At 43.5% G+C, this 26,134-nt stretch overlaps 1 protein-coding gene across 1 annotated transcript; it reads right to left on the minus strand.

Moving 5' to 3' along the window:
* Window positions 1-225: 225 nt before the first annotated feature.
* Window positions 226-10,808, minus strand: IGSF10 (immunoglobulin superfamily member 10). Its single transcript, XM_015419620.1, has 3 exons — window positions 10,065-10,808; window positions 5,140-6,040; window positions 226-2,187 (listed from the first exon to the last, which is right to left on the minus strand). The coding sequence occupies exons 1-3, from the start codon at window positions 10,633-10,635 to the stop codon at window positions 279-281; spliced, it is 3,381 nt and encodes a 1,126-aa protein (XP_015275106.1). The 5' UTR covers window positions 10,636-10,808; the 3' UTR covers window positions 226-278.
* Between the last annotated feature and the right edge of the window lie 15,326 nt (window positions 10,809-26,134).

Consider the following 26,134-nt stretch of genomic DNA (forward strand, 5'->3'; position numbering starts at 1 on the left):
CTTTATATTACAAATATTTTTAAGTAAGGTAGTTCCATGTTGATATTCACTGTTGCTGTGATGCCAAAATTAAGTGCCAAGAATTCTTACAAACAGTTCATAATGCAGATTTCCCACCTCCAAATAGACCTGTGTCTTAACACACTTCTTGTCAACTGAACATTAAGACTGTATTAATACCCAACGGGCATCTGTTTTAAATTAAATATTTTCAAAAAACCCAAATGTTGTCCAGATTAGACTTTTGTTATCACTTGTTCGGAGTATTCGTTCTCATTTCAGATGACTTGAACGTATGTTACTGTGGAATCACTGCCAAGCTGGTTCTTGGCCGTACATCTATATGTGCCAGTATCCGAAGATTTGGGATTCTGAATGACTAATGTTCCTTGTGGGTGAAGAAGTTCACTTCCAGATGGTCGGCCTTTGCTGCCTGTGGAAAGCAGTGAGTGGTCAGGCAGCTCCCATGTAATTTCTGGATTCGGTATTCCCAGTGCCATGCAATTAAGCTGAATTGATGCTCCAGCCACAGTGCGTATATTCCTTGGTGGTCTGTTTGTAATCCGTGGCGGATGGGCTATAACCATTACAAAAACTACTATTGTTGAATCACCAGCATAGTTCTGAGCTTTGCAGACATAACTTCCTCTGTCCTGAATGGTTGTTTCTCTGATAATTAAAGTACCATTTTCCATTAATGTGTATCTTCCATTCATTTGGGGACGGTCTAGGACATGGCCACTAGGTACTGTCCATACAATGTTTGGTTTGGGACTCCCGGCTGCAAGACAGTGGAGGGATACTGATTCCCCACTAATACTCTTTATTGCTCCTCCTGAGGGGGTCAAAATGGTTGGTTCCTGGCCAACTTCCAGCACAATCAGTTTTTCAATATAGCCAACCTTGTTTTTAGCTGCACACCGATACTTGCCTGCATCAGCTTTAGAAGGGCTATAGACAACGAGGGTGCCGTTGCTTCCCAAGTAATACTGGAGCATTCTGACGCCCCTGAAGAGCCTTGTACCATTTGGTAACATCCAGATTATTTCGGGAGGAGGGTTGCCATCTACAGAACAATTCAAAAAAGTTGTTTTCCCAGGCTTTGCTATTACTTTCTCATTAAAAGGATTTCTAAACATTGGACGTCTTAGCATTTCTAACACCTCCAGCTGGACCACCAATATGCTTTCTCCCCCATCATTACGGGCCACACAGATGAACTCTGCCGTGTCTGAAGATCTTACATTACGAATTTCAAGAGTCCCGTTACTGTGTACTGTTATTCTGCTCCCATAGTATGGGGCAGTCAGGAAAATATTGTCAGGCATGATCCACATGACTTGGGGTAGGGGTGTTCCTTCAGCTCTACAGTCTATTTGCTTCTTTGAATGCTTTATGGCTGTTGTTTTAATGACAGTCTTGTTTGTATACAAGCCATTGATAAGAGGTGGTTTAGAGACCACATCTAGTTTATACAGCTTTGTGTCATCTCCACCAGAGTTACGTGCAACACATACATATTCTCCAGCATCTAACAGCCTCACCTTAGAGACAGACAATGATCCATTAACATGTAGAAAATATCTATTGCTGGAAGCGGAAATCATGTCACTAGAAGGGAGCAGCCAAAATATTTTTGGCTTAGGCTCTCCAATGGCTTCGCAGTCAAACACTGCGGTATCTCCTGCTTTCACCTTTGCATAGGTCTTAGAGTTCTGCTTGATACGAGGTGCAGCTGCTACTACTGTTATGTGAACTTTCATCTCATCTTTTCCAAGTGTGTTTTGAGCATAGCACGTGTAGTCTCCTTCCTCAGCGATTCCAACTTCGTTGAAGTACAGAGTTCCATTGTCAAACAGAGTGTATCTCCGAGACCTGTGCCCGCTGTCATCCGCTTGCATCACATTATTGATCACTGTGCCATCTGGCAGACTCCAAGATATTTCTGGTTCAGGTGACCCGGAAGCTTTACAGTCCACTTTGAACTCTTTTCCATAAGGTACCAGTTTCTTAAAATACTGCTTTTGATCAATTTTTGCAGGCTTCATTGTCACGCTAACTTTCATAAGGATTAGGTCATCTCCCATTTTGTTTCTTGCCACACACAAATAGTCACCTGCATCTTTTCCTGTGACTGCCTCAATAACCAGGGACCCATTGGGGTGTACGTGGATTCGGCTTCCCATTCTAGAAACAGATGGGAGAAAAATAAACAGTTTAGTTAATGACACTGTATATGCCTATGTTTATATACATGCCAAGATAAAGAAGAAGAGTTGGTTTTATTACCCCCCTTTTCTCTACCTTAAGGCTTACAATCGCCTTTACTTCCTCCCCACAACAGGCACCTTGTGAGCTAGGTGGGGCTGAGAGAATTCTTAGAGAACTGTGACTGGCCGAAGGTCACCCAGCAGGCTTCATGGGGAGGAGAAGTGGGGAATCAGATCTGGCTCTCCAGATTCAAGCCCGCTGTTCTTAACCACTGCACCATGCTGACCCTCAGGACCCTTAATGCCCTGGGCCCTGAGTGTAAAATTGCCGATCAAAGCCTGGATTCTCATACTGTACCACAATAAAGAAGCTGTTAGGATACAAATGCATTGAACTGAAGCACTCTGGAACTTTGTTTGGGAACAACTACATTGCAAAAGCTTAATATCTAAGATCCTGCTCTACACATTATGACAGAAGCATGAGAATCTCTCCCCCAAAGTGTGAACCCAAAGCACTCTAGTCATATTCAGATAGAAACAACATGTAAACATGGTCAATTCATGTGCCTGCATCTCTGTTCCCAACCTCTATGATATCTGTATGAAAAGAAACCACATAGGGTTGGACCCAACTGGTTTTTCTGTTGATGGGGAAAAAAGGTTCCCTTTGAGCACCAAAAAGGCTATGCTGGTGATAATGGCACCAACATGGACAAAAGCCACATGGGAGGAGGAATGTAATAGGCAGTGGAATTGGGCAAGACTGAGTGAAACTTCTCCTCTTCCACTTACGTACCTGCCTCGCTATCAGGAACAACTAATTCTAGCAAAAGGCAGGCATATGCATAATCTCATTATGTCAAAGCTCCATGTTTCTGTCAGAATTCCTCACATTTTTACTAAACAAGAATTCCCAAATTTCTTCTGCGTGTTACTTTGCCAACAACTGGTGTGCATGTAGCGATGAGGCTCCTTCATGTTTTCACTCTTATTCTCAACTGAACTATACTTGCTTTCTGGTGGACATTCAACAGATATGTTGAAATCTGGTGACAACATAGCTAAAACGGAAGAGTAACATCAGACTGAGTTTAGGAATAAAGCCCCCCCCCCCAGGCTGCAGCACAGAATTTGGGTTACAGTTGCACAGCCATGCTTCTATAAATCAATAATTTTTAATATTTAAATAAATAAAAATATTGTGCTATATTACAAAGTAACACTGATTGCATTTGTTCAGCATCCACGTGCTCTGCTCTGCTGCCCTTATTTCTTCTGCATAAGCATAACAAGCAACACATGTTCTTAAATTGCTTTTGATTTATGCCACCCTATGAATTAATGTTCTCCAAAATGTCCTAACCTTAACAGCATTGATCAGGTCTTGCAAACTGAGGGCTGTGGCTTCCTTTATAGAGTCATTCCGTCTCATGTTAGGTTTTCCTATTTTCCTTCAACTTTTCCTAGCATTATTGTCCTTTCCATAATGTGTCTTGTCTTCTCATGTGACAAAAGTACAATAGATTAAAATTAAAATTTAAAACCCACATGCCCATACTGATGAAGAAAATGACCTCTAGGGAATGCTTGATCAAGGCAATTGGAAGCTTTTGGTCATACCGTATGGCCCAGTATGGGCATGTGAGAACACATCACTCATTTTAATCATTCCCTTCGGAGGCTTCACTGGCAGAGAAGCTACTATCAATAGGACCCTGGAGTCTTCCCCGAATCTGAGACTATTAGTTATATTGGAGTCTGAAAATTACAAGATTTGTGGCTGTCAAGTTTGTCTGCACTTAGGAACCCAAATCCTGGCCAATGTCAAATGGAACCACTATTAGAGTGCATTGTATTGTGCCTGGAATTATAATAAAATCTTCCTTGATTTTATTATAAATCTGGATTACCACTCTACCGAAGTTGTACAGAAATATCCACCAAAGTTAGGAATAAGCATTGGATACTGATTATGATCTATCTGATTCTATAAAACCCATTAAGTACTAGGGTTTCATTACTTAAGGTTATTTAAATAGTTACCTTATCAATACAGCATCTGTTAAAATATAATTACTTAAGTGGTTTAAGTGCTTCTGGATCACAGGCCATGTGATTTTTTAAAAAAAACACCCCCCTGAAAAATTAATTTGACTGGAGTGAATTACAGGAAACCTGTAGAGTTAAACCATCCGTAGTGGCTGCTATAAGTTTCTAGGCCCAAATGAAGGTGCTGATTTTGACCTATGAGCCATGCCAAAAAGACTAATTGCTCCCAAATCTTTAAGGCCATCTGCAGTGCATGTTAAATATTGCAAGTGATATTTTACAGCATTCTCCAATATATATTGCGAACACAGTCTTAAACCCTGAGAAAAAAGGTCCAGACTTCTCCTGACCTTGGTCTGTGCCCAGAAACTTCACTGTGTTCCCCAGTTAAGAACAGCCCCACATGAGTCCTGCAGCTGGATAGTTAATTATTTCAACTCACCGTTTTCCAGTTTAGCCTTCTTCACTGTTACTGCTTCTGATCACTGACTTCCCTCTAGCCATTTCAGTTTTACTTCCTGCTCTCAGATTGCTTCTGGCCTTCTAGTCTTCTTCTTATTCTTCTTATTCTTATTTTTTGATCCGCCCTGTCCTTAATCCCTCTCCTTCTTTTGAACTGCTACTACTAGTCTACGGTCTTTTTAATCATCCCTTTTAATGTCAGACGAGGATTTGGGAGTCCTGGGTCTGAATCCCCACTCTGCCATGGAAGCTTACAGTGTGGCCTACCTAATAGGTTTGTTAGGAGGATAAAATGGAGAAGGGGAAATGTTCTAAACAACTTTGGGTCCCCATTGGGGGGAAAAGTGGGGTATAAGTGAAGTAAATAAGTAAAAAAAAATGCACGAGCAAGCAAAACAGTTTCAAAGAATCTTACCTGTGCCACTGGTCAACCACAGCTTTGGAAGGCAGTCTCCAAATTATTCTGGGCTTTGGCTCTCCCATAGCTGAGCAATTCAGAAGCAACCTGTCCCCAAAATTCAGTTGAGTCAACCTTTGCGATGCATCTGCAATTCTAGGGATTGTCTCACTGTGTTCTACCTGAAGTGTTACCACTCTCCTCTCAGAACCAGTGGAGCTGGTAGCTATGCATTCATACTTTCCTGTGTCTGATGCGGCTATATTCTTGAGGTAAAGGGTTCCATTGGGGAACAGGAATAGCTTGCTATTGATATACTGCAAAGGTTTCACTGCAGTTCCATCAAAGAGGACCCAGTGAACATTTGGATGAGGGTTTCCTTTGGCCGTGCAAGGAAGCTTCAGACTTTCCCCCACGCTCCCTAGCACATGCTGTCTCTTTTCTTCCAGTATAATGGGTGGGGCAGCAATTACTTGCAGTCTTACTACCATTGAATCGGAACCTGCCGGATTGCTCGCCGTGCAGGTGTAAACCCCTCTGTCATACATGCTGACTTTCTTTATCATCAGCGTCCCGTCTGCTTGCACAAAAGCTGCCTCATTTCCCACAGAAGATTGTGAGATGTATGTTTTGTTTGCAAGGATCCAGGAAATGGTAGGGGTCGGACGGCCTTCAGCTGTACATTTCATGGACATAGGCTTGCTAGAGTGGACAGTAATTATCTTCGACCTTCCTCCCAGGATTCTAGGTGGATAGGCCACCACAGACAATGTGATTAGAAGCTTGTCAGAACCATGCTGGTTGGCAGCCACACATAGATACTGTCCACGGTCCTGGATGTTCACATTCTCAATGGAGAGAGTGCCATTGGGAAGAACGTCAAATCTGCTGTCGTGTTTTTGTTTCAGGGCTTCAGCTCCTAATGAAAGAAGACAAAAATAAAATTAGACAGGTATTCAAATCTTGTCTTTTTGCTTTGTACACATACACATTGTCATGCCAGAGATACTAACTTGCAGGATCATCTCAGATAAGTGTCTGTAAGTTTAGTCAGTATCAGTACCTTCTAGGATCTAAGTAAATGGGAAACAGCTGGTTAAGGCAGCAATCCCTAATTAGACTAGGACGGGGATTGGGGAACCTAAGAATAAAGATCCGGTCCTAGAGGCAGCATTCATTCATTCATGATGGAAGAATGAACTTGCCTGAATAGCGTTCCAAGCAAGCCAGGAGACAGAAGGTGACAGCTTGACGAATGCCAGGAGTGCTGCAAGGATCTTCTCGAACTGTTCACCATGAGGTATAGTCCGGGGACTTAAAAGACCGAAAGTGTCTGCAAGCAAGCAAGCTTTGGCAGAGCGAACTCTGAAGCAAGTAGCCAAGCCAAAACGAGGTGGAGTTCCAGGGAGATAGGAACAGCAAACCATTTGTTTAGGATAAGCTAGCACAGTTAGGGTTTAGGATTTGTCTATTGGTTATTTTATGTGTAAACTCCCCCTGTTTGTTTTAACCTCTTCAATTAAACCTTTATGTTTTATAAGCTGGGAGTCTGAATGAATCTCTGGGCAGTAGAGACTGTTTATGTGCCTTCCTTGCCTCTCCTAAGATGAGCCTGATAGCCTTGGGAAACAGAGGGGACTCAGAATATCTGAGCACGCTACCAAATTAACCTTGAGTCCCTGGCATACACTGAGGTCCTGAGTCGGAGGACCTATGTAGCTCAAAAATATAGGAGCAAGTGTATGATACACATAAAAACCTTTATTAGCATGAAAGCACAAAACATCATATGTATCCTACAAGGATAATTTGAAAACAAAGGGACGTAACATCTTAAGCTTCATTCTTAAGTTTCTCAGTAGCCTTCCTTCCCATAGCATCTTAAGCGCCACTGTTAAGCTTTTCGTAGCCTTCCTTCCTGTTGCATTAGCGCAGGCTCCCCTTATTCCAGCCCTGTTCCTTTTAGAAACTGTAGGGAGCACAGCTGTGCATAATAAACTGTACTCATATGCTACTAGAACTGGATTTTAAGAACTGGAAAATTGGTTGCCAATTCAAATAGTCCCTTCAGTACACATACAAAGTTTATATGGCCACTGAAAATGGAATACAGATTTTCTTTTTACTGCACTTTTATATAATGCACCAAAATAATCACTTCTCAGTTGTGGATGCATCTTGGAAGTTGGTTATGCATAACTCTGAAAAAAATCTCTTCCACCTCACCCCTGCTATCATGCAAACTACCACATGATGATAGCCTCATTACAGCTGCCCCCCCCCAAAAAAAATCTGCCTTTCCTGAGACATTTCATAACCATCTGGCCAAGTGGCTGGATTCCTTCTTACCACCACCCCTTCACGTCCTTCCTCAGGGTATCCTTTTCCCATATTTTTAAAATTTATTTTTCTGAAAATAATCATAATCCATTGTAACATCATTATGCAAATTACAACTGTACAAAACAATATTCCATTTTAAAATCAGCTGACATACATTCATGTCCAACTAACTGATCACACTATTTTATGCATTACTTTAACACTAAATTTAAATATCCAAATTTAAATACTAAGAGCTGTGACCCTCAGGGTACCCTATCCCCTACAGCGGTATTTTGTTGAGATTGGTGGGCTGCAGGGGTGGGGGGAGGAAAGTTCCATTCTGCTGGTAAAAATTTTAGACTGGAAGCAACCCAAGCACAGGAAATGTCCATCAAGCTGCTATTGCATTCTGCTGAAAGTTTGTGTTAATGTTCTATCTTCCACCCCTCATATATGCATCTACTTCTCAGTGGCTTTTCTGCACTCTTGTTTTTGTTGCTTGCATGCCTTTTCTTTTCAGCACGTGTTCTGTTCCCTCTAGTGGTTGCTCTGATATATCATCCCTGTATCTCCAGTTTATTTCCCTGCACCTTAAATTGGAAACGATAGGTCAAAGTGACTACTAGAGGGATCAAAACACATTTAGAAAAAGAAACACAGACACCCCGATGCACTACAGGCACACAAGCAACCAATATAAGAATGTAAAAAAGTCCAGCATCATAAATGCTCTGGCATGAACATCCATAAGTCAGGTACGAGCGGTGTCTCTATGGCAGACAGCAAGCAGATTGTCCCAGGCATCTCCAGTTCAAGGATCTCACATAGTGGGTGCGCAAAGAAACCCTTCTCTGCCACTGAGAACCTGAAGACCTGCTGCCAATCAGACTAGACAATCTTGAGTTAGAAAGAGCAGCAGTCAGATTTAGGATAAGATGGTTTTATATGTTCAGGAACCATTGTCTGAGCTCTCCACCCACCCCATGCATTAAGGGAATCATTACACTCGGGACTTTTCCCTAACCGAACTCTTAAAACCAGTGTGTTTTCACACTGACTTTTACAAGGATGCGACCATTCCCCTTTCCCTCAAGAATGTTAAAAGATATTCAGGGAAGAGGCCATAAAAACCACTGATGACGTCCAGTGTCAAAATGTGAGGTATGGTGCAAATCCCTGAGAATAGCATGTCTGTGTTATCTGTGAGGTAACGTTTGTCTAGCCAATACCTGGAAATATTCTCTGCCTTTCATCTCCTATTCACATCAGACTATTTTTTAAATTTTATTGTTATTAACATTAAATTAAAATGTTTTATATCCCCCCCTTTGAATACAAATCTCAATTCACACAGTACAGTGTACATTTTCAGGGGGGGAAAGGCATCTTTCCCATATGAGTGTCAGGAATGCAACTAAGAAAAGAAGCTATTTTCTCAGTGGAAGAAACAGCAATAGTGGCAAAATCCTGAATCCGGGAGAAACTACTGGAATCTCTCAGCAGTTGCCCTATTCCCATGGTCAAGGGAAGAACTCTGACTTGGGCTTTGCCACCCTAGATACCATGATCCTATTACAGAATTATCCTTCTGGATGTCTATATCCTATTGAAATTGAAACTATTTCAACTTCCTGCAATGTTCAGCCTCCTATTTTGTCATCGGTAAAATTGTCAGAGCCACATTTCTGCTCAGATACTTCTTTAACTGAGTGCAGGATTATACCCTACAGCCCAACCATATTCCAGTTATCAAGCATAGATGCCTCCTTGCTTTTATTTAGACATCTGTGCTCCACTTTGCTCCCCAACAGGGTCCCAAAGCAGCTTACAACACTGTTATCCCATCCTACATATTAGCCCTGACCCGGATGGCCCAGGCTAACATAATCATCTGAGCTCAGAAGCTGAGCAGGATCAGCCCTGGTTAGTACTTGGATGGGAGACCACCAAAGAAGTTCAGGGTTGCTACACAGAGGCAGGCAATAAGAACATAAGAACATAAGGGATGCCAATGTTGGATCAGGCCAAAGGCCCATCCAGTCCAACACTCTGTATCACACAGTGGCCAGAAATACCAGTGCCATCAGGAGGTCCACCAGTGGGGCCAGGACATTAGAAGCCCTCCCACTGTTGACCCCCCCAAGCACCAAGATGACAGAGCATCCCTCGCCCCAGAGTCCCTATCTATACCTTGTGGCTAATAGCCACTGATGGACCTCTGCTCCATATGCTTATCTAATTCCCTTTTGAAGCCATCCATGCTTGTAGCCGCCACCACTTCCTGTGGCAGTGAATTCCGAGTGTTAATCACTCTTTGGGTGAAGAAGTACTTCCTTTTATCCGAGATGACAAATCACCTCTATTCCATAAGTCAGCTGCGACTTCATGGCATTTCCCATGACTTACATTTTATCCTTACAGCAACCACCTTGTGAGGTAAGTTAGGCTGTGAGAAAGTTCCTGATGCAAGGTACCCTACAAGCTTCCATGGGAAAATGGGAATTTGAACCTGGAGGTATCCAAGGCCCCAATCTGCACCATATCCACTACAGCACACTGGCTCTCATACTTGTATGAGGCAAAAGAGGAAATGTTTAACGTAAACTTAGAAAGATTACCTGATATTTTGGTCCAGTGTACTGTTGGCCGAGGGTTACCAGTGGCTTCACAAGGGATGAAGGCATCAGAATTAGCCAGGACAGTAAATGCTGCAAGTTTTCCCCCAATTATCCTGGGTTTGGCTAGCCTGTTATGATGGAAAGATTCTAAGGCAACCAGATTGGTGGTTGTGGTTTCCTGGTCTGCTCTCTTCTCAGACCAACTTCTATGATAACTGTTTTTCTTTTTCTCCCACACGGGAGTATGTTGAGTGAAACTCTGTGGAGAGTTCAATATGGTCAAAGTGTTGACCAGGAAAGTTTTGCCACTTTCTGCAATTTTAGGAGATGGTGCATGCCAGAACTTTTCCCCCCACGTGGGAGATGCAGTAGTTTGCAAGACAGGCGTGACTAATGTTTGGGATGTCAGCTGGCTTGGATGCTGTGTGGTGGGAAACCCCGCATCAGTTGGAGTTTTGATACTTAGCTCAGCTTTAGCAGGAAGAGATGCTTCTGTTGTAGGCTTTTTATTAGCAGGTTTTCTTCCCTCGTTCTGGTATGATTCCTTATATGCCACTGACACAGTCTGCATTACTTTAGTAGATACTGATGCCGGTGTTAACAAGGATATATCTGGTAGTGCTGTGGTCACACCTGAAATATTCAAGGATGGTACTGTGAGTGGGATTGCAGTGGTTGGTTTTTGAGAAGGCCCATTATGCACTGGCAGCTTAGCAGACGGAACATTTTCAGCAGTGGTCTTTTTTGTTAATAGCTGAGGTGTGATTGTGGCGGTACCTCTGGTTATACTGGTTGTGTGAAGAATTGCTGGTTGTAGCATAGTTGCTGTTACATCTGTGCCAGTATATCCAGAAAGCAGTTCAGTGGATATGGGGGATGTGGGCTCCGTTACCTTTTTATCTGTTGCTAAACTAGGTGAAGGCACAGTTCCTTTGGATGGAGCAGCAGCAAATCCAACATTGATGGTAATGTTTTTCTGTGAATGCATAAACCTTCTTAGAGGCCTCTTCCTCCTTTGAGTTCTTCTCCTTCCTGGTCTTAACAGCTTGAGTCTGGAAACTTTTGCTCTAGCATGAACAGGAGTAGGTGGAGTCAGAACTGGCTTGATGCTTGGGCCATGAAAACCCTTGCTTAGATGAGTTGCAAGACTGGAGAGAGAGGCTGAAGATGGTAATTCTGTAATGCTGAGTGGTTGAGTGGGAGCATGGTCTTCAAGCACTGTGCTGTCACTTTTGGGGTCAACTGGGTTTCTGAGACCATCTGTTTGGTTTTTCTGCTGTTTTGAAACATCAGTTATATGTATGGGTAAAACTGTTAATGTTGGTATCGGCCCTGTAGTTTGGAAAGATGCATCATGGTCTTCGGGCAAGGGTTCTTCACTTGTTTGCTGTCTAGGTTGCTTTTCCAGTAGTTCTTTTTGAAAATGGTTGTTTCCAAAGGCATTTCCAACATGCCAAGAATTTTTCCCTGTTGAAACAGTGGGAGACAAGTCTGTTCTAAGAGTGGGATGAACTGATTTAAAATCTGAAAGGGAAGCACTGCTTGTGATAAATGCATTTTCCACAGCAACGCTAGGTGTATGGATTGTCTCTGCCAGTAGACTGCTGCTAAATGATGAATATGTATCAGTAACTGTCTGTAATGTAGAAGTTTCTTCTTGTTTTTGTGGCACAATTTGAGTACTTTCCAGATATAAGGGAACTGCTGTGGAAGCTGTGCGCTCTTCAGCTGTGACTGGTTTGCTTCCTGGATTGAAAGAGGGTGTCAAGATTGGATTTACAGTTGTTATTTCAGGATGATGTACTGTAAATGAAGTGGAAATAGGTGCTTGGAAAGTAATGTGTGCAAGAGATTTGTTTGGCGGAGTCAAAATAGGAGCATTTATTTCTACAGGAGGAGGCAGTGTTGTACTTTCTTTAGCAATTCTAGGTCTAACAAAAGCAAATCTACGCCCCGCGTTGTTGGGAATACGATCAGGTCTAATTATTCGTCTCCTAGCAGAGATTTTCTTCCGTCTGCCATATCGTCTGGAGAGTGGAACACGAGTCGTGGTATCTCTGATTATCTTAATCTGCTGATGAGCAATAATGGTCGAGCCTGCCGGCAGCTGAGATGTTGTTATTTTTTGTGTACTATAAACATAAATATGCCCAAATACATCGTCTGGTGCACTTACTGCAACTACAGATAGCTGATGATTTGATTTTCTTGATGCTTTATCAGCGGCTTCTACAAATAAATTAGGCTTTTTAGTAACTCCATGGAAAGTCACGGGGCTGGCAGTCTTAGCGACCTGCACGGCTGGTGCTATTGTTGGGTTCATTTTTAAATGCACATCAGGAGGAAAAGCATTCAGTGGGTCTGTTGTACTACTAGGCAAGTTCCCAGGAGGAAAAGCATTCAGTGGGTCTGTTGTACTACTAGGCAAGTAAAATGATGGACTCAGTGATTCCATACTAGTAGGTGGTGACTGGAATGCTTCCAAAGCCCCTTTGGCAATTTCAGGCTTATGTTCTGTATATGGCTCCTGATTCTTTGACACCTCAAACTGTGTAACCATTGGGCTGCTTAATGGAGTTACAGCTTCTGTGGCAGTGCCATATTCTGCAGTAGAATGAAAATTATTCTGTATGCTTCCAAATTCTGCTGTCACTACTTTCCCCGATGCTTCTCCTAGTGTGTACATCGCAGGTCTTTTAGTCACTAGTAGCAGAAATTCCTCCTCTGGCGGAATATCTCCAGACATCTCCCTTTCATTTGCAAAAACCTCTGGGGGCAGGAGGAGTTTCACTGTTGGCTTCATTGTGGCATTTTCTTGCTTCCTTGGCAGCGTGATATTCTTTGTTTTTTCCAAAAATGCTGCCCAACGCAATGGATCGATTCTTCTGGTGGAAGGGCCAAATTGTCTTCTATGTCCTCGAAGCCGTCTAGTCATCTTCTCCCTGTTGTGCTTGTAAACCACTCTGTAGTCATTATTAGTTCTCTTTAGTATGGGACGGTTTGTAAACAAAACTTCAGTAGATGTCTGGCTGGTTGCTTGGGTTTGCACTGCAGAAGGTGGACTCTGTGTCCTGGCAATAACATCAAGTTCTCCATTGCCTGAGCCATCAGCAGCTTCTTCATGAGTATCTACTTTTTCATGAGTATCTAGCTTCTGTGACCTGTTTGGATTTTTTTTAACTAGTACTTGATGAACCAAAAAATCAACACCATACTGATTGGCTGCTACACACTTGTAGTAGCCACCATCCCGATCTGATGTCAGTTGTATTTTCAATGTAGCATTGTCTAAAAGTATCTTGTTCTTTGAAGAATGATCAAGAACCACATGCTCAGGTGAGACCCAATGAACAGAGGCATCTGGGACACTGGTAGACTGGCATGGGAGGAATAATGTTTCACCTAAATATGCTGAGAGCTGACGTCCATTTAAATAGCTGTGTTCCATATATGGGTCAATCACAGTAATCCTGAAAGACAGGACATCTGCATCATCATAATTGGTTCCTATGCAGTGATAGACTCCAGTGTCAAAATTATCAGCTGTGTGTAATGTAAATCTGCCAGTTTTTGCTATTGCAATTCTCCCATCCTCACTAACATACGGGGCTCTAACTTTGCTACCATCAGGTAATACCCACTCAATGATAGGAGGAGGCTCACCAAGAGCCTGACAGTCCAGTTCCACAGATCTGCCTGCCAAAACAGTGTGTTCTGTCTTGGTACTATTGGCTCGTAACATCATAGCCCAGTTTTGTATTTCTTTTGGGGGGGCAATAGCCGGAAGCGTGATTTCCGCATCCACTGAATATTGAACATGCAAAGTGTTGAGTGTGGTTACCGTCCTGTCTAATTGCAATGACACATGGCCCTGCATCAGCCAAGATGGTTCCGCTCTCATTTCAGCTTCTATATTTGTGAAAATGTCTTCATTTTCAGAATCAGCCTGTTTGTACTTATAACTGATATAAGGCACTTTTGTCAGTAAGAGATCCCTGTCCAGTTTCAAGGGAGAAGCGCTGTACAGGGCAAGTATGCTCCACAGTTGCTGTATATGTTCATAGTCAATGCTGCACACAAGAAATGTTGATAGCGATGCTTTAAGTACTATGTTGTCATTTTTTTCAAGCTGGACAGGGGGCATCTTTGTAGGTCTTTGCACGCTGCAAACCACATTTGCCTGGTTCCCTGCTTGGTCGGTCATGTTTAATGTGACAGATCCTATGGGAGCAATAAAATCCTTAGAGGAGACTAAAGTGAAGTCACCATCCTCTGGAACAGTAATGTTCTTGAATTTTAAGACTGGGTCAATGGTTGGCTTAACGCAATTAAAGCCTGAAGATTGCAATTCCATTAACTGTTTGCCTTTGGAGTTCCTGGGACTGGAGCACAGTGGACACTGCAGAACACCCAAAGGGCCTCTGTCCTTTTTGCACTTTACGACATCTAGAGAGAAAGAGAGCGGGGGAAAATTAAAAGACTTATTTTGCTATAAAAACAAAATGTTTCTGTTGTGCTGAAAGAGATACTGTTGTGTCTATGAGATCAGGCAAACCTCAGCTGAGCAATCATTTAAAAAGGCCATCTGTAAATGTTTATCAGTCACGCAGGGCTCTTTTTGTAGAAAAAGCCCAGCAGAAACTCATTAGCATATTAGGCCACACCCCTGACAGCACAGCTCATTAGCACATTAGGCTGCACCCCCATGTTGCCAGAAGTGTGGTCATCCAGCCACACCCACCTTTTGCTTCTTATTCTGCTTACCTTGTTGTCAAAACCCAGGGCTTTTTTTGTAGCAGGAACTGCTTTGCATGTTAGGCCACACACCCCTAATGTAGCCAATCCTAATGAGTTTCTGCTGTTAGGTGTGGCCTGTTATGCTAATAAGTTCCTGCTGGGTGTGGCCAACTCGGGAGCCAGCCAGAACTCCGTTCCTGTGCGTTCCTGCCCAAAAATAGCCCTGTTTATCACTGTTTGTTAAGCTCCAGCCTTGCATCATATCTGGTTCTTATCTTCAAAGATGTTCCTGTTCACAACCTATGTCTCTACTTGACTGAATAACTGTAACCACGTTCACATGTTACAATGAATGCATGTACATTCTGCAGGTATACCTGTTTGTAAGGAAGAGCCAATAAGTGATCACTTTACAAACAAAACTGGGGGCCATTCCTGGATAAATGTAGGGTTTGAATCACACATTCAGCTGTACATACATTAAATGTAACATGAGAATTGCTCAATGCCTGTATAATGGAAAATCAAGCATATACTGTACACAGATCGTACATAGATTCACTGTAAATTGTGAGCGGCACTAGTATGGAATTGATTTAATGAATTTTCTGAGCACATCCGTCTTGAAACCGGAATGCAACCCCCCCAATACCTTTGTGACTTTAACTGAGCTAACTACAGTGCAATTGTTTTCCACCATGGAAATGACTTGAGACAATGCCCAAGGGACACTGGACTACTATTAGATTGCACTGAAACATTCACAGGGATCTTGAAGGAATCTATAAACATCAGGCAACTAATATCCTGTTCAAGGATCTTTCCATAAGAGTGTGCATGTCATTCCTCCATGGGAATAATTCCCACCTGTGGTACAATTTTTTTTTTTAAATCACAAGCCAAGATCGGGCAAAATCCTATTAAAACACATAAACTATGGTGCCTCTTCGTTAATCCTGATCCTTGAAATGTCCAATGATCAGTATTCATTTTTTTCCTTCTGCTCATTTTCCTACCAGTGTCAGAAGAAAGACTGCAATCATTGGGCAAAAAATAAATAAATCCAAATTAGATTCTGTCAAAAGGTGGGACATTCAGATTTATAAAATCACGAATATTATCACACTACTGGGGGCTAGCTCAGTACCTCTGAAGGGAACTAAGAATTAGGCGGGGAAAATCTGCCTCGGAGTGGGGAGAGTAACAGGGGGCCCATCACCTAAGCCATGGTTCTTTTAACTGAAGATGGCGGGGATTCAACCTTGGACATTTTGCATGCCAAGCAGACATTCTGCCACTGAGCCACAGCCCCTCCCTATAACACATGTGCCAATTAAGGAGGGGGAGCTGCTTTTTTCTTCTGTGACTATAAAAAAAAAAAAGAGAAACCAAGGCCACTGTCCTCTTGGAGTTCTGTGTCAGAACTGTTAAGTTTCCAGATACTTTCATAAAATCTCTCAATTCTATATCATCCTTACCCAAAATCATCTCTCACCCTGTCTATTTAAGAAGTAGTGAAGAAAACTATTCTTGTTAAAATTAGTTATGAAAATCATATATTTCATAAATCTAACAAACTCTTCTGCTTTCATAAATTTAAAAAAGTTAAAGTGTTCTCAGATAGAGAGCTAGTTTGGTCTAGTGGTAAGTAGCACAGACTCTAATCTGGGAGAACCGGGTTTGATTCCCCACTCCTCCATATGCAGTTGCTGATGTGATCTTGGGTCAGTCACAAGTTATTTCAGAGCTGTTCTCTCAAGGTAAAAGGTAAAGGTTCCCTTGCTCGAAAGCCAGTCGAGTCCGACTCTAGGGTTGCGGTGCTCATCTCCGTTTCAAAGCCGAACAGCCAGTGCTGTCCGAAGACGTTTCCGTGGTCATGTGGCCAGCATGACTAAACACCAAGGCGCACGGAACGCTGTTACCTTCCCACTGAAATGGTACCTATTTATCTACTTGCAATTTCTTGCTTTCGAACTGCTAGGTTGGCAGGAGCTGGAACTAGAGACGGGAGCTCACTCTGTCATGCGGCACCCGGGTCTTGAACTGCTGAACTACCGACCTTCCATAGCCTGCAGTTCAGCGTCTTAACCACTTGAGCCACCGCAGCTCCGTTCTCTCGAGAGCAGTTCTCAAAGAACTCTCTGGACTCCACCTACCTCACAGGGTATCTGTTGTGGGGAGGGGAGGGGAGGGGAGGGGAAAGGAGATTATAAACTGTAAGGGGTATAAATCCAATCTCTTCTCTCTTAATACAAAACTATTAGTTGGAACCCACACAGGATATGCATGACCATACCATCCATGCAGTGTGACTTCCTCATCTCCTGCTGCAGCCCAAAATGCCTCTTTAAATGCTTCTCCTGGAGGGACAGGGGTCTGCAGGAGGCGAGAATTGGTGAAAATTATTCACCCTTTCTGTCTGTCAAAATCCTTTGTGGGATGCAACCCTATATATAGAAATGGTTCACACCGGTGTTCAGATTTCATGTGAAGGATGACATGGTTACATAGTTTTGATATTTTTATTCTGAAAAAGCATAGGATGCTTTACTAAAAATACTAATGGTTACTGCAATGTCTACGCTTTTCAGAATGTAAACAGAAATCTGTAGCAAAATCAGAATCCCTCTGAGGAGACCGGTATATGGGGAAGGGCAGAGCCCAGGCTTTCCATGAAGAAAGCCGGGTTCAGTCCCCAGCATCTCCAATCACAGAATCTCAGGAAGAAGGAAAGACCCTGGTGTGCTGCTGCTAACCAGGACAGACAGTAATGGTCTAGAAGAACATATTGAATTACTTGGTATTAAGGCGCCTTCATAGGTTCACATATTCTGCAGAACAACAGTAGGTGCATAATTTATTCAGTAATAGGGTTGCCAAGTCCAAAAATCTACTTACCGGGGGAGTCCCGGTCCGCGGCTGGAGCGTGCAAGTGCACTGCACGCACGTCACCAGGAAGTGATGTTATGATGCCGGGCACGCTTGGGGTGGGGCCACGACCATCCAAGGAAAAACCATAGAGTTTTCCCTCGGATGACCATGGCCCTGTCCCCAGTGTGCCCGGTGTCATAACGTCACTTCCTGGTGACGCGCAAGCCGGGGTGGGGTTCCCCCCGGGGCCCAATCCGCCGCCGGCGGGGAACGGGCCTCTGGGGCGGGGGTTTCCCCGCCCCCCCGGGGGGACTTGGGAAGCCTATTCAGCAATGTTCCAAATTTTTAAAAGTACTGAGAAAAATGTTCAATACCTGGATGACGTTCTGCCCACTCAGCAAACCACTTCAGTGCACAGTCACAAGTCCAGGGGTTTCCATGAAGATAGAGGCTCTCTAGCTCAGACATGTAAGAGAAAATATCTTGTGGCAGTGAAGTAAGGAAGTTGTCAGACAGGTAGACATGCTTTACGGAGGATGTTTTGAATATTCGGATGTAGCGTAAAGTGACAAAAGTGTCTGGGTGAAGCTGTTTAAGCACATTTCCTTCCAAGTGGACCAGCCTCAGTGATGTAAGACCATAGAAAGCTTTTGGGCTTACAAATTCAATTTGGTTATGATCCATATGTAAACGTACCAAACTTGTGAGGCCATGAAAAGTATCTGCTCGAATAACTTTTACTTTGTTATAGCTCATTTTTAAGATCTGTCGATTGAAGAAAAAAAAAAGAATGAAAAAAGAAACTGAAACAAAATGGTACATGTGTCATTTGAAGATGTGTAATCAATAATCTTTGATCAGACCTCAAAAGCTAAGCAGGGTTGGCCTTGGGTAGTATTTGGATGGGAGACCACCAAGGAATACCAGTGTCATGATGCAGAGGCATGCAATTGCAAACCACCTCTGAAATGTCTCTTGCCTCAAAAACAAGTCTAACTCGCCACCTAGTGGTGCATAACACTAAAGAGCTAGAACTTCTGACTGCCAGACAATCTTAGGACCTCCTGGCTATAGTACACACAATGTTATGCAATAACTATTAATTATTATTATTTTGGATTTAAAGCCAGGGTGGGGTGGAATTTATTTAATATTATTTAATATTGAGAGGGATGCTGCTGGTGAGCAAATTTCTGCATTACTCTCTATGAAAACACACTCTTTGCCTCCAATATCTGAAGGTAAAAACTCAGCATGGCTTTAAACAGCACCAATGTTGGATAATAATTTCTCTTTCATCCTTACACCAATGTTGGATAATAATTTCTCTTTCATCCTTACCTGTAACGAATGTAAATCGGAGAACGCCCTGTCATGGATTGTGTGTATCTGATTACTGTGCAACATCAACAACTCCAGCTTCTCCAGGCCAGAAAAATCCGTCTCCATCAGTTTAACCAAACTGTTGTAGCTGTAACAAACATTTCATTCCAGATCTGGGTTTAGTCAGTCAGCTATAGTTTGAAGGTAAAACAAACAAAAACAGAGTCTCTCTTTTGCAAATGCATATTAGCAAATTTTAACAACAAAAAAAAAGCTTTCTTGACCCCTGAAATTGTAGATGTAAAGTCAGAGGTAGGGATTTTATTTATTTTAAAAATGGATACTCCAGTTCCCAGATACAGCTCCTAACAAAATCACAATACAATGCTACAGTTGTAATCTACTCATAGAACTGCACTAAAAATAAGATATTGAATCATTCCTTCAATGCACTTTTGAGCAAAATGGGAAACCCATGTTCCAAATCTGTAAGCATGACTCCAAGTCCTGCCTGTGATCTTGTATCTGTCACATGAGAGTCTTCACAATGCAAGCTATTCCATCTCTTATGCTGCTGCTGTCTTTTTAGTTTTAGTACAGTGCAACAGACGAGAGCTTTTTTTTAACTCCAGCAGACTGAGCCCCATAGGCTTGCACTGCGAGCATTACAGTGGCAGTGTTAGGGAGTCTATGGAGCAAATGAAAATATTGTCAACTTTTACTTGCACAGTATAAAAAGATCCAAGTGAATATGTACCCATGTTAACAAAAATTCACTCATCAGATCCCTGTCTGCACGTCTCAGCGTACAGCTAACCCATAAGTTTTATACCTGTGGCTATCCCTACATCCACCTGCACTTGCAGACAGGAGTAAACATGGTAAGCAGGGTCTGCATGGGCTAATGTGCAACTGTCCTGCACTACTTGTATTTTAGGAAACTTTGCTGTTGCTTTGAATTATTTAGAGCAACAGTGCATGACAAAAGCAGCACAACTGACCCTTGTAAAGTGGAGAAAAGATTCTGAGTTTTTGGACCCTTGATATAAAGAAATCCCTTCCTCTGCCTCACTGTGCTTTTATACTGAAGTGCAAAGGTGACACTGCAGATGAAGACCTGTGCTGGATCAGACAGAGGATCCATCTAGTTCAGCATCATATTTCTAACAGTGGCTAGTTAGAGACTTCAGAGGAAGACCAGAAACTGGCATGAACACACATGGAGCTGCTTTATACTGAATCAGAGCACCGGTTCATCAAGGTCAGCATTATCTACTCAGACTGGCAGGGGCCCTTCAGAGGCTCTGGCATAGGTCTTTATCAGAGGTCTGGTCCTTTCAACTGGAGATGCCAGGGACTGAGCCTGGGACCTTCTGCATGTAAAATCAATGTTTTACCACTAATCCCCAGCCCTCTTTCCCCCATTTACATTCTAGTAAACATTATTAAAAGATATACCACATTAGAAAATGAATTCCACAAATCTGATGAATCCCCTTTTAAAGTTTATTTTAGCCAGTGTCCATCAACAAGGTCTTATGGAGTGAATTCCGTGAAATTCTTCTGGGAATAAATATTTTTGCCTATCCTGGACAAACTATCTAATTTTATGAAGCGACCTCATTGAAAGAAAAAAATCTATAAAATTAATATTAAGGTGGGGAAAGATAAATATCTGTCATTTCCCCCCCCCCCAACCCCGCACTCTTCTAATTTTTTCTCCAAACTCAGAACATCAGAAACTTTTACCGGTTCCTCATAAAGCAGGCACTTCAGCCACCTGATCATTGCGACACTCTTTGCAGCTCTATATACTCTTTTGATATATTCCACAACTGCAGCTTCTTCCAGGGCTATTTTTGGGCAGGAACGCACAGGAACGGAGTTTCGGCTGGCTCCCAAATTGGCCACACCCAGCAGGAACTCATTAGCATAATAGGCCACACCCAACAGCAGAAACCCATTAGGATTGGCTACATTAGGGGTGTGTGGCCTAACATGCAAAGACATTACTGCTATAACATGCAAAGGAATTCCTGCTACAAAAAAGCCCTGGGTTTTGACAACAAACAAGGTAAACAGAATAACAAGCAAAAGGTGGGTGTGGCTGGATAACCACACTTCTGGTAACATGGGGGTGTGCCCTAATGTGCTAATGAGCTGTGCTGTCAGGGGTGTGGCCCAATATGCTAATAAGTTCCTGCTGCTGGGTGTGGCCTATTATGCTAATAAGTTCCTGCTGGGCTTTTTCTACAAAAAGAGCTCTGTTGGTCACTATGATTCTCTGGCAAACACCTGACCACTGCTTAGTCTCCTTGCAGGGAAATCAAACTATGGAAGTGTCTCCCAAAGCAAAAGAGGCTGTCCGTCCCTCAGTCCTCCAGCCCGTGCAAAGGACTTGGGATGTGCTCAGCCTCTCATTTTGGACTAGGCCTTGCAGACACTCTAAAGTAGCAATTGATGTGCTGCATGCTGTAATTACATTTGATTCGTGCTGCTGTAGAGTGTTTGCACTGCACCATGCACAGAGAGAAAATGGCCATGCTCATCTTCTGAATATGTGGAGCTTGCGGGAAGGGCCCTGTTTGAAATGCCATATTTCCAAGTGTCTACAAAGCTCAGCACTACATGAAAAAAATACATAGGACTGAGATTTGTACTGTGTGTGTATGCTAGATGGCTAGAGGTGGGGGTTCTGGTACTGATGTCCACAAAAATCATGGACCCTGGCAGGAAAGTTTACTGGGGCTTTTGTTTGTATATCTAGATACCACAAAGTACTTCATAGTCTGGTTTTTAGGAGTTCATGTCTCCAGATCCTTTCACATTTAGAGTCCAAGCCATTCTGGTTCAGGATAAGAAATGTATCTGACTCTTTAGGCCATGGATAAGATCACTCCCCAACATTCTTTTTGCATTACAAATGTTAGGGAAGATGGCTCCATTTACAATTTAAAGCCAGCCAAAATGATACTACTATTCCTGCCTGGAATGTCTGGAGCTCCCGAGCATGGGAGTTGATGCTCAGCTGCCAGAAATGTGTGTACAGGAATATCCAGAGTGAGTAGCCAAGGTTTGGGGCTTTCTACTCTTTTCATGGGGGTGGGCTAGAGCAGAGTGAGGTCTTGGTTAGTGCCATGCACACAGTTTTCATGAGAACTACTTGCCCCGGTTATTGCATCATGGGAGGCCAGGGCTGAAATTTGCACTGGGCCACAGATTCTGTTGGTTTTCCCGAGGAAGTGACTATCTTGCAGGCTTCTGAATAATGGGAATGGTCATTTGCCAGGAATGCTGTGAGGCAAAAAGTCACACAAATTCCAAACACTTGCACAGCTGAAGTGCAGTAAAAACTATAAGTTCATGATCAAAACCAAGAAAGAAAGCATTGAGTTAGGACTGACTGTAAAACCTTTCTTCTCTTTTTTTAAGTGTCTAAGGATGTCACACATCCAACAACTCAGCATTTGTACATGGCAACTGAACATCTGACAGAGTGCGCCATACATCAAGATTTCCAACGTGACCGCTTCTTCAAGAGAGCAGCCTTTTATATCCGGTCCAATCCCATTCATTTCAATGGATTTTGCTTCCAGTCACCAGTGTAACTGTTGTCAGCTAGATGCAACAAGTCAGACATCCAACTCTTGGCTGTCTGGGTGTGAAGTGTATCCTTTCATTATGGTTGATGGCCCAGTTTTGGAAGGGGGTCTGTCAAAACTGTTAATCATTGATTAAAGGTAGCACATGGATTTTCCCGTCCCTGAGCAAAATTTACACTAGCAGTACAATCCTAAACACAGTCACATTCTTCCAAATCTATTACCTTCAGTGCACTTAGATGGGTATAACCCTGCTTAGGAGCACATTGTGGGCAATCTCTTTCAGACCAAGCATATGGGGTTTCAGGGATCAGTGTATGACCCAGTAAAGCTTTTCTAAGGTAAATGATACTAAACACAATAATGATAATCAGTGGAAGAGCCTCTGCTCCACATGCAGAAGGTCCCAGGTTTAATCCCCGGCATCTCCAGTCAAAAGTGGTAGTAGGTGATGTGAAAGACCTCGGCTTGAGACCCTGAAGAACCACAGCCAGTCTGAGTAGACAGTACTGAACTTGATGGACCAATGGTCTGATCAGCAGGGGTCATTTCCTGCAGGAGCGCACAGGAGCGAAGCTCCGGCAGTAAGGAGCCCAGGGGGTGGGCACATGCAACAAGTCCCACCCCCTGCTCCCAGCAGCCCTCAGTTGGGCCCCAAGGAGCAAGAAGCAGCCAGGTAAGTTGCAGAGCCCCCCCCCCCCGCCTGCGTTCAGGTACAAGCCCTCCCTCCTCTGTGAAGGCAGATCTGTGCATTCCCCATCCACAATAGGTAGCAATCCAAAACAGTCCAGTGGCGTCTGAGCAGTGGGTGTTGCCTTCTGACACACTTCCGGTGATGGCAGGGGGTGTGGCATATGCAAATGAGGTATAAGACAGCTTAATGTGTTCATGAAATCTCATTGCTACACATCACGATTGGAGCAAGATTGCGTAAACATACCCTAAATTGATGCGTTCCACATCTTGGGAAATGTGCGGAGGAATGGTGGAGAGATAGCGGAATGTGCAATGCACTTCAGTAGGTACATAGCAGGCACAGAGCTTGGGACAGGCGCTGCTACCGGTAAGAGCAGTGAAGCAGAAACCCAAGAGGAATCCCAGAAAGCAGGGCTGGCCCATCGCTTGTCTCCTGTGTGACAATCCTAAAACAACATCCCTTGCAGCATAAACCAATGACACCCTAGAAAACAGAACAGCAGGCATCATGTCAACAGGTGATGTCACCAATAGGTGTCTTTGATCGCAGAGTCTGTTCAGATTACAGTCTAATTTGTGGTCCCTGGCCCCAAAGATATCGGCTGTCCTCAACCAGAGCCAAAGCTTTTTTGGCCCTGGTTCCTGCCTGGTGGAACTCTCTACCTAGTGACATCTATGCCCTGCGGGACCTAACCCAATTCTGCAGGCTGTGTAAGACAGAGATGTGCCACCAGGCCTACCACTGATGACAGTGATGGCCTTTTGCCATATCCAGCCTGCGACTAGCCCTATAGAGCATGGGGAAGAACACCATGCCATCGATGATCTGGTATACATTATCTCATTGCTTTTATTGTAATTAAGTGTTATTTATGTATTTTAAATATTGTATGTTTGCTCAATGTTTTATACCGCCCTGAACCCTTTGGGGGAGGGTGGTTCATAAAATAAATAAATAAACTGAAGAAAAACTACATTGGCCCCGGTCACACGGGGGGGAGAGCACGGCCAAAGCGCGGCTTTTCTGAGCCGCAGCAAAATAGACATGCGGCGGGGGATCAGACAGATCCCCCGAGGCGCCGCGCAGTTGCTTCCTGGCACGATCAGATGCCCGGGGGGGGGGGGGGGGGGGCAGGGGGGGGGGGGGGGGGGGAAGTTTACAAATTTCCAGTGTCTGAGAGAGGAGACTGGCTGTTGGTCCAGTCAAGAGCTTCGGCAAGCCAAGCTAACAGATCTCCTTTTGTAGGCCACACTTACTTGAGCTTGTTAGGTAGTACTCTTTTCTTGGTTTTTTTTTTATGCGCGTTTCCCCCCGGAAAGGACGGATCGGGGACAGGTGCGCTCCGTTTCCCAGATGTTGCGGTGTGATCGCGCCCATTTGATGCACCCCCGATCTGTCCCTCTTGTGGGGCAAAACCTCCCGTGTGACCGGGGCCAGGATTTCCTTTCTTACAAAAGATTGCAATTATGCATGGCTTTTTAAAAAAAATCCTTCTCAGCTTCTTGCTTTTAGTGAGGGTTGGGCAGGGGCTTGCTGCTGACAGGTATTTTAGAAACCTGCAATCTGACACTCTAATAAGAGCATTGTTACAAATAAAACCCCACCCACTTTCATTATCTAGAGCATTCATAAAATCTGCTTGGGACTTTCTTTTGGCCAAGAACACATCAGGTCCTTCCTTGTCAAATAAATTGGGCTTCAAAAGATTAAAGAGAAGAACTTCCCTGGATGAGACATCTAATTAGCAGAACTTCCACTTTATTCTACTTTCCCTATTTCCCTACTTTTCTTTTCTTTTTCAGAGCATGCAAATAGTATTTCTCTCATCTTCCAATCCATTGCCTCTTATGAAACACCAGGAGCAGAATTTGTTTAAAACAGTAGATTAGTTGTTGTAGATTTTCCGGGCCGTATGGCTGTGGTCTTGGCATTGTAGGACCTGACGTTTCGCCAGCAGCTGTGACTAGCATCATCAAAGGTATAACACAGAAGGATGGAGTACTCTCTGTGTCAAGTGGGTCTCCCTTGACACAGAGAGTACTCCATCTTTCTGTATTATACCTCTGAGGGTGCCAGTCACAATGCCAAGACCACGGCCATACCGCCCAGAAAATCTACAACAACTAATGAACTCCACCAGTGAAAGTAGAGTTCAGTTTGGAAAACTGTTAAAAAATTAGTTGGATAGATAAAGCCCTGAAAAAGCTTGTACTGGTCCACCCCTTAGAACGGGGTCTGAATGTATTATCTCTGAAATTAATGCTGAACATCTCTTGAGCGTGCAGATTACTTTTTAATACTCCTCACTGAGCAATTCTTCGCGGGGGGAGGCTGTGATGCAGCGGCTTAGTCGCCATCGAGGAAATCGATGCCAGAGGAAAACCTGCAGGGGGCTTCCTGGTTGACCACTTGCAGTCACTCTTCAGGGTCAACTTCCCCCACTGACGGCTTTAGGAGACCTGCTCTGAATACGTCCCCCCCCCCGTTCCTGTATGAGGTCTCGCTCCCAAGCAGTCTGCGGTTGCCCGCACATCCAGTCACCTGACCCAAACCACCACGTTTTAGAGGGGAAAGTCCCGTTTTGGGTACGCTCCGGATAAAACGAATTAAACCGACTCCTCTCCCAGCCCACCGCCACGTTTTGATCCCCGTTTCCATCTGCTTCACTGAACCTGGTTTCTGCAAACTAAAGTAGGGCTACACAATGAGTTTATATTATTAGTACATTTCTGTTTTTTAAAAAATCTTGGGACTCTCTCTGTATGCACATAGGCTCAAAAGAGCTGCTACACGTTCAGTCTCTCCCCAAGTGCTTGGTACAGGAACAAAAAGGGGGGGGA

This window comes from Gekko japonicus, unplaced genomic scaffold (genome assembly GCF_001447785.1).
Source record: "Gekko japonicus isolate JY-2015 unplaced genomic scaffold, Gekko_japonicus_V1.1 scaffold1161, whole genome shotgun sequence".
Taxonomy (NCBI): Eukaryota; Metazoa; Chordata; class Lepidosauria; order Squamata; family Gekkonidae; genus Gekko; species Gekko japonicus.

Bases quoted from the DNA above. Each gene is read 5' to 3' on its own strand.
- IGSF10 (XM_015419620.1), bottom strand. From the start codon at position 10,635: ATGCAGACTGTGTCAGTGGCATATAAGGAATCATACCAGAACGAGGGA. The intron at 6,041-10,064 runs GTAATCTTTCTA...TTCTTTCATTAG, and splicing joins ACACTGGACCAAAATATCAG to GAGCTGAAGCCCTGAAACAA. The intron at 2,188-5,139 runs GTAAGATTCTTT...ATCTGTTTCTAG, and splicing joins GTGGTTGACCAGTGGCACAG to AATGGGAAGCCGAATCCACG.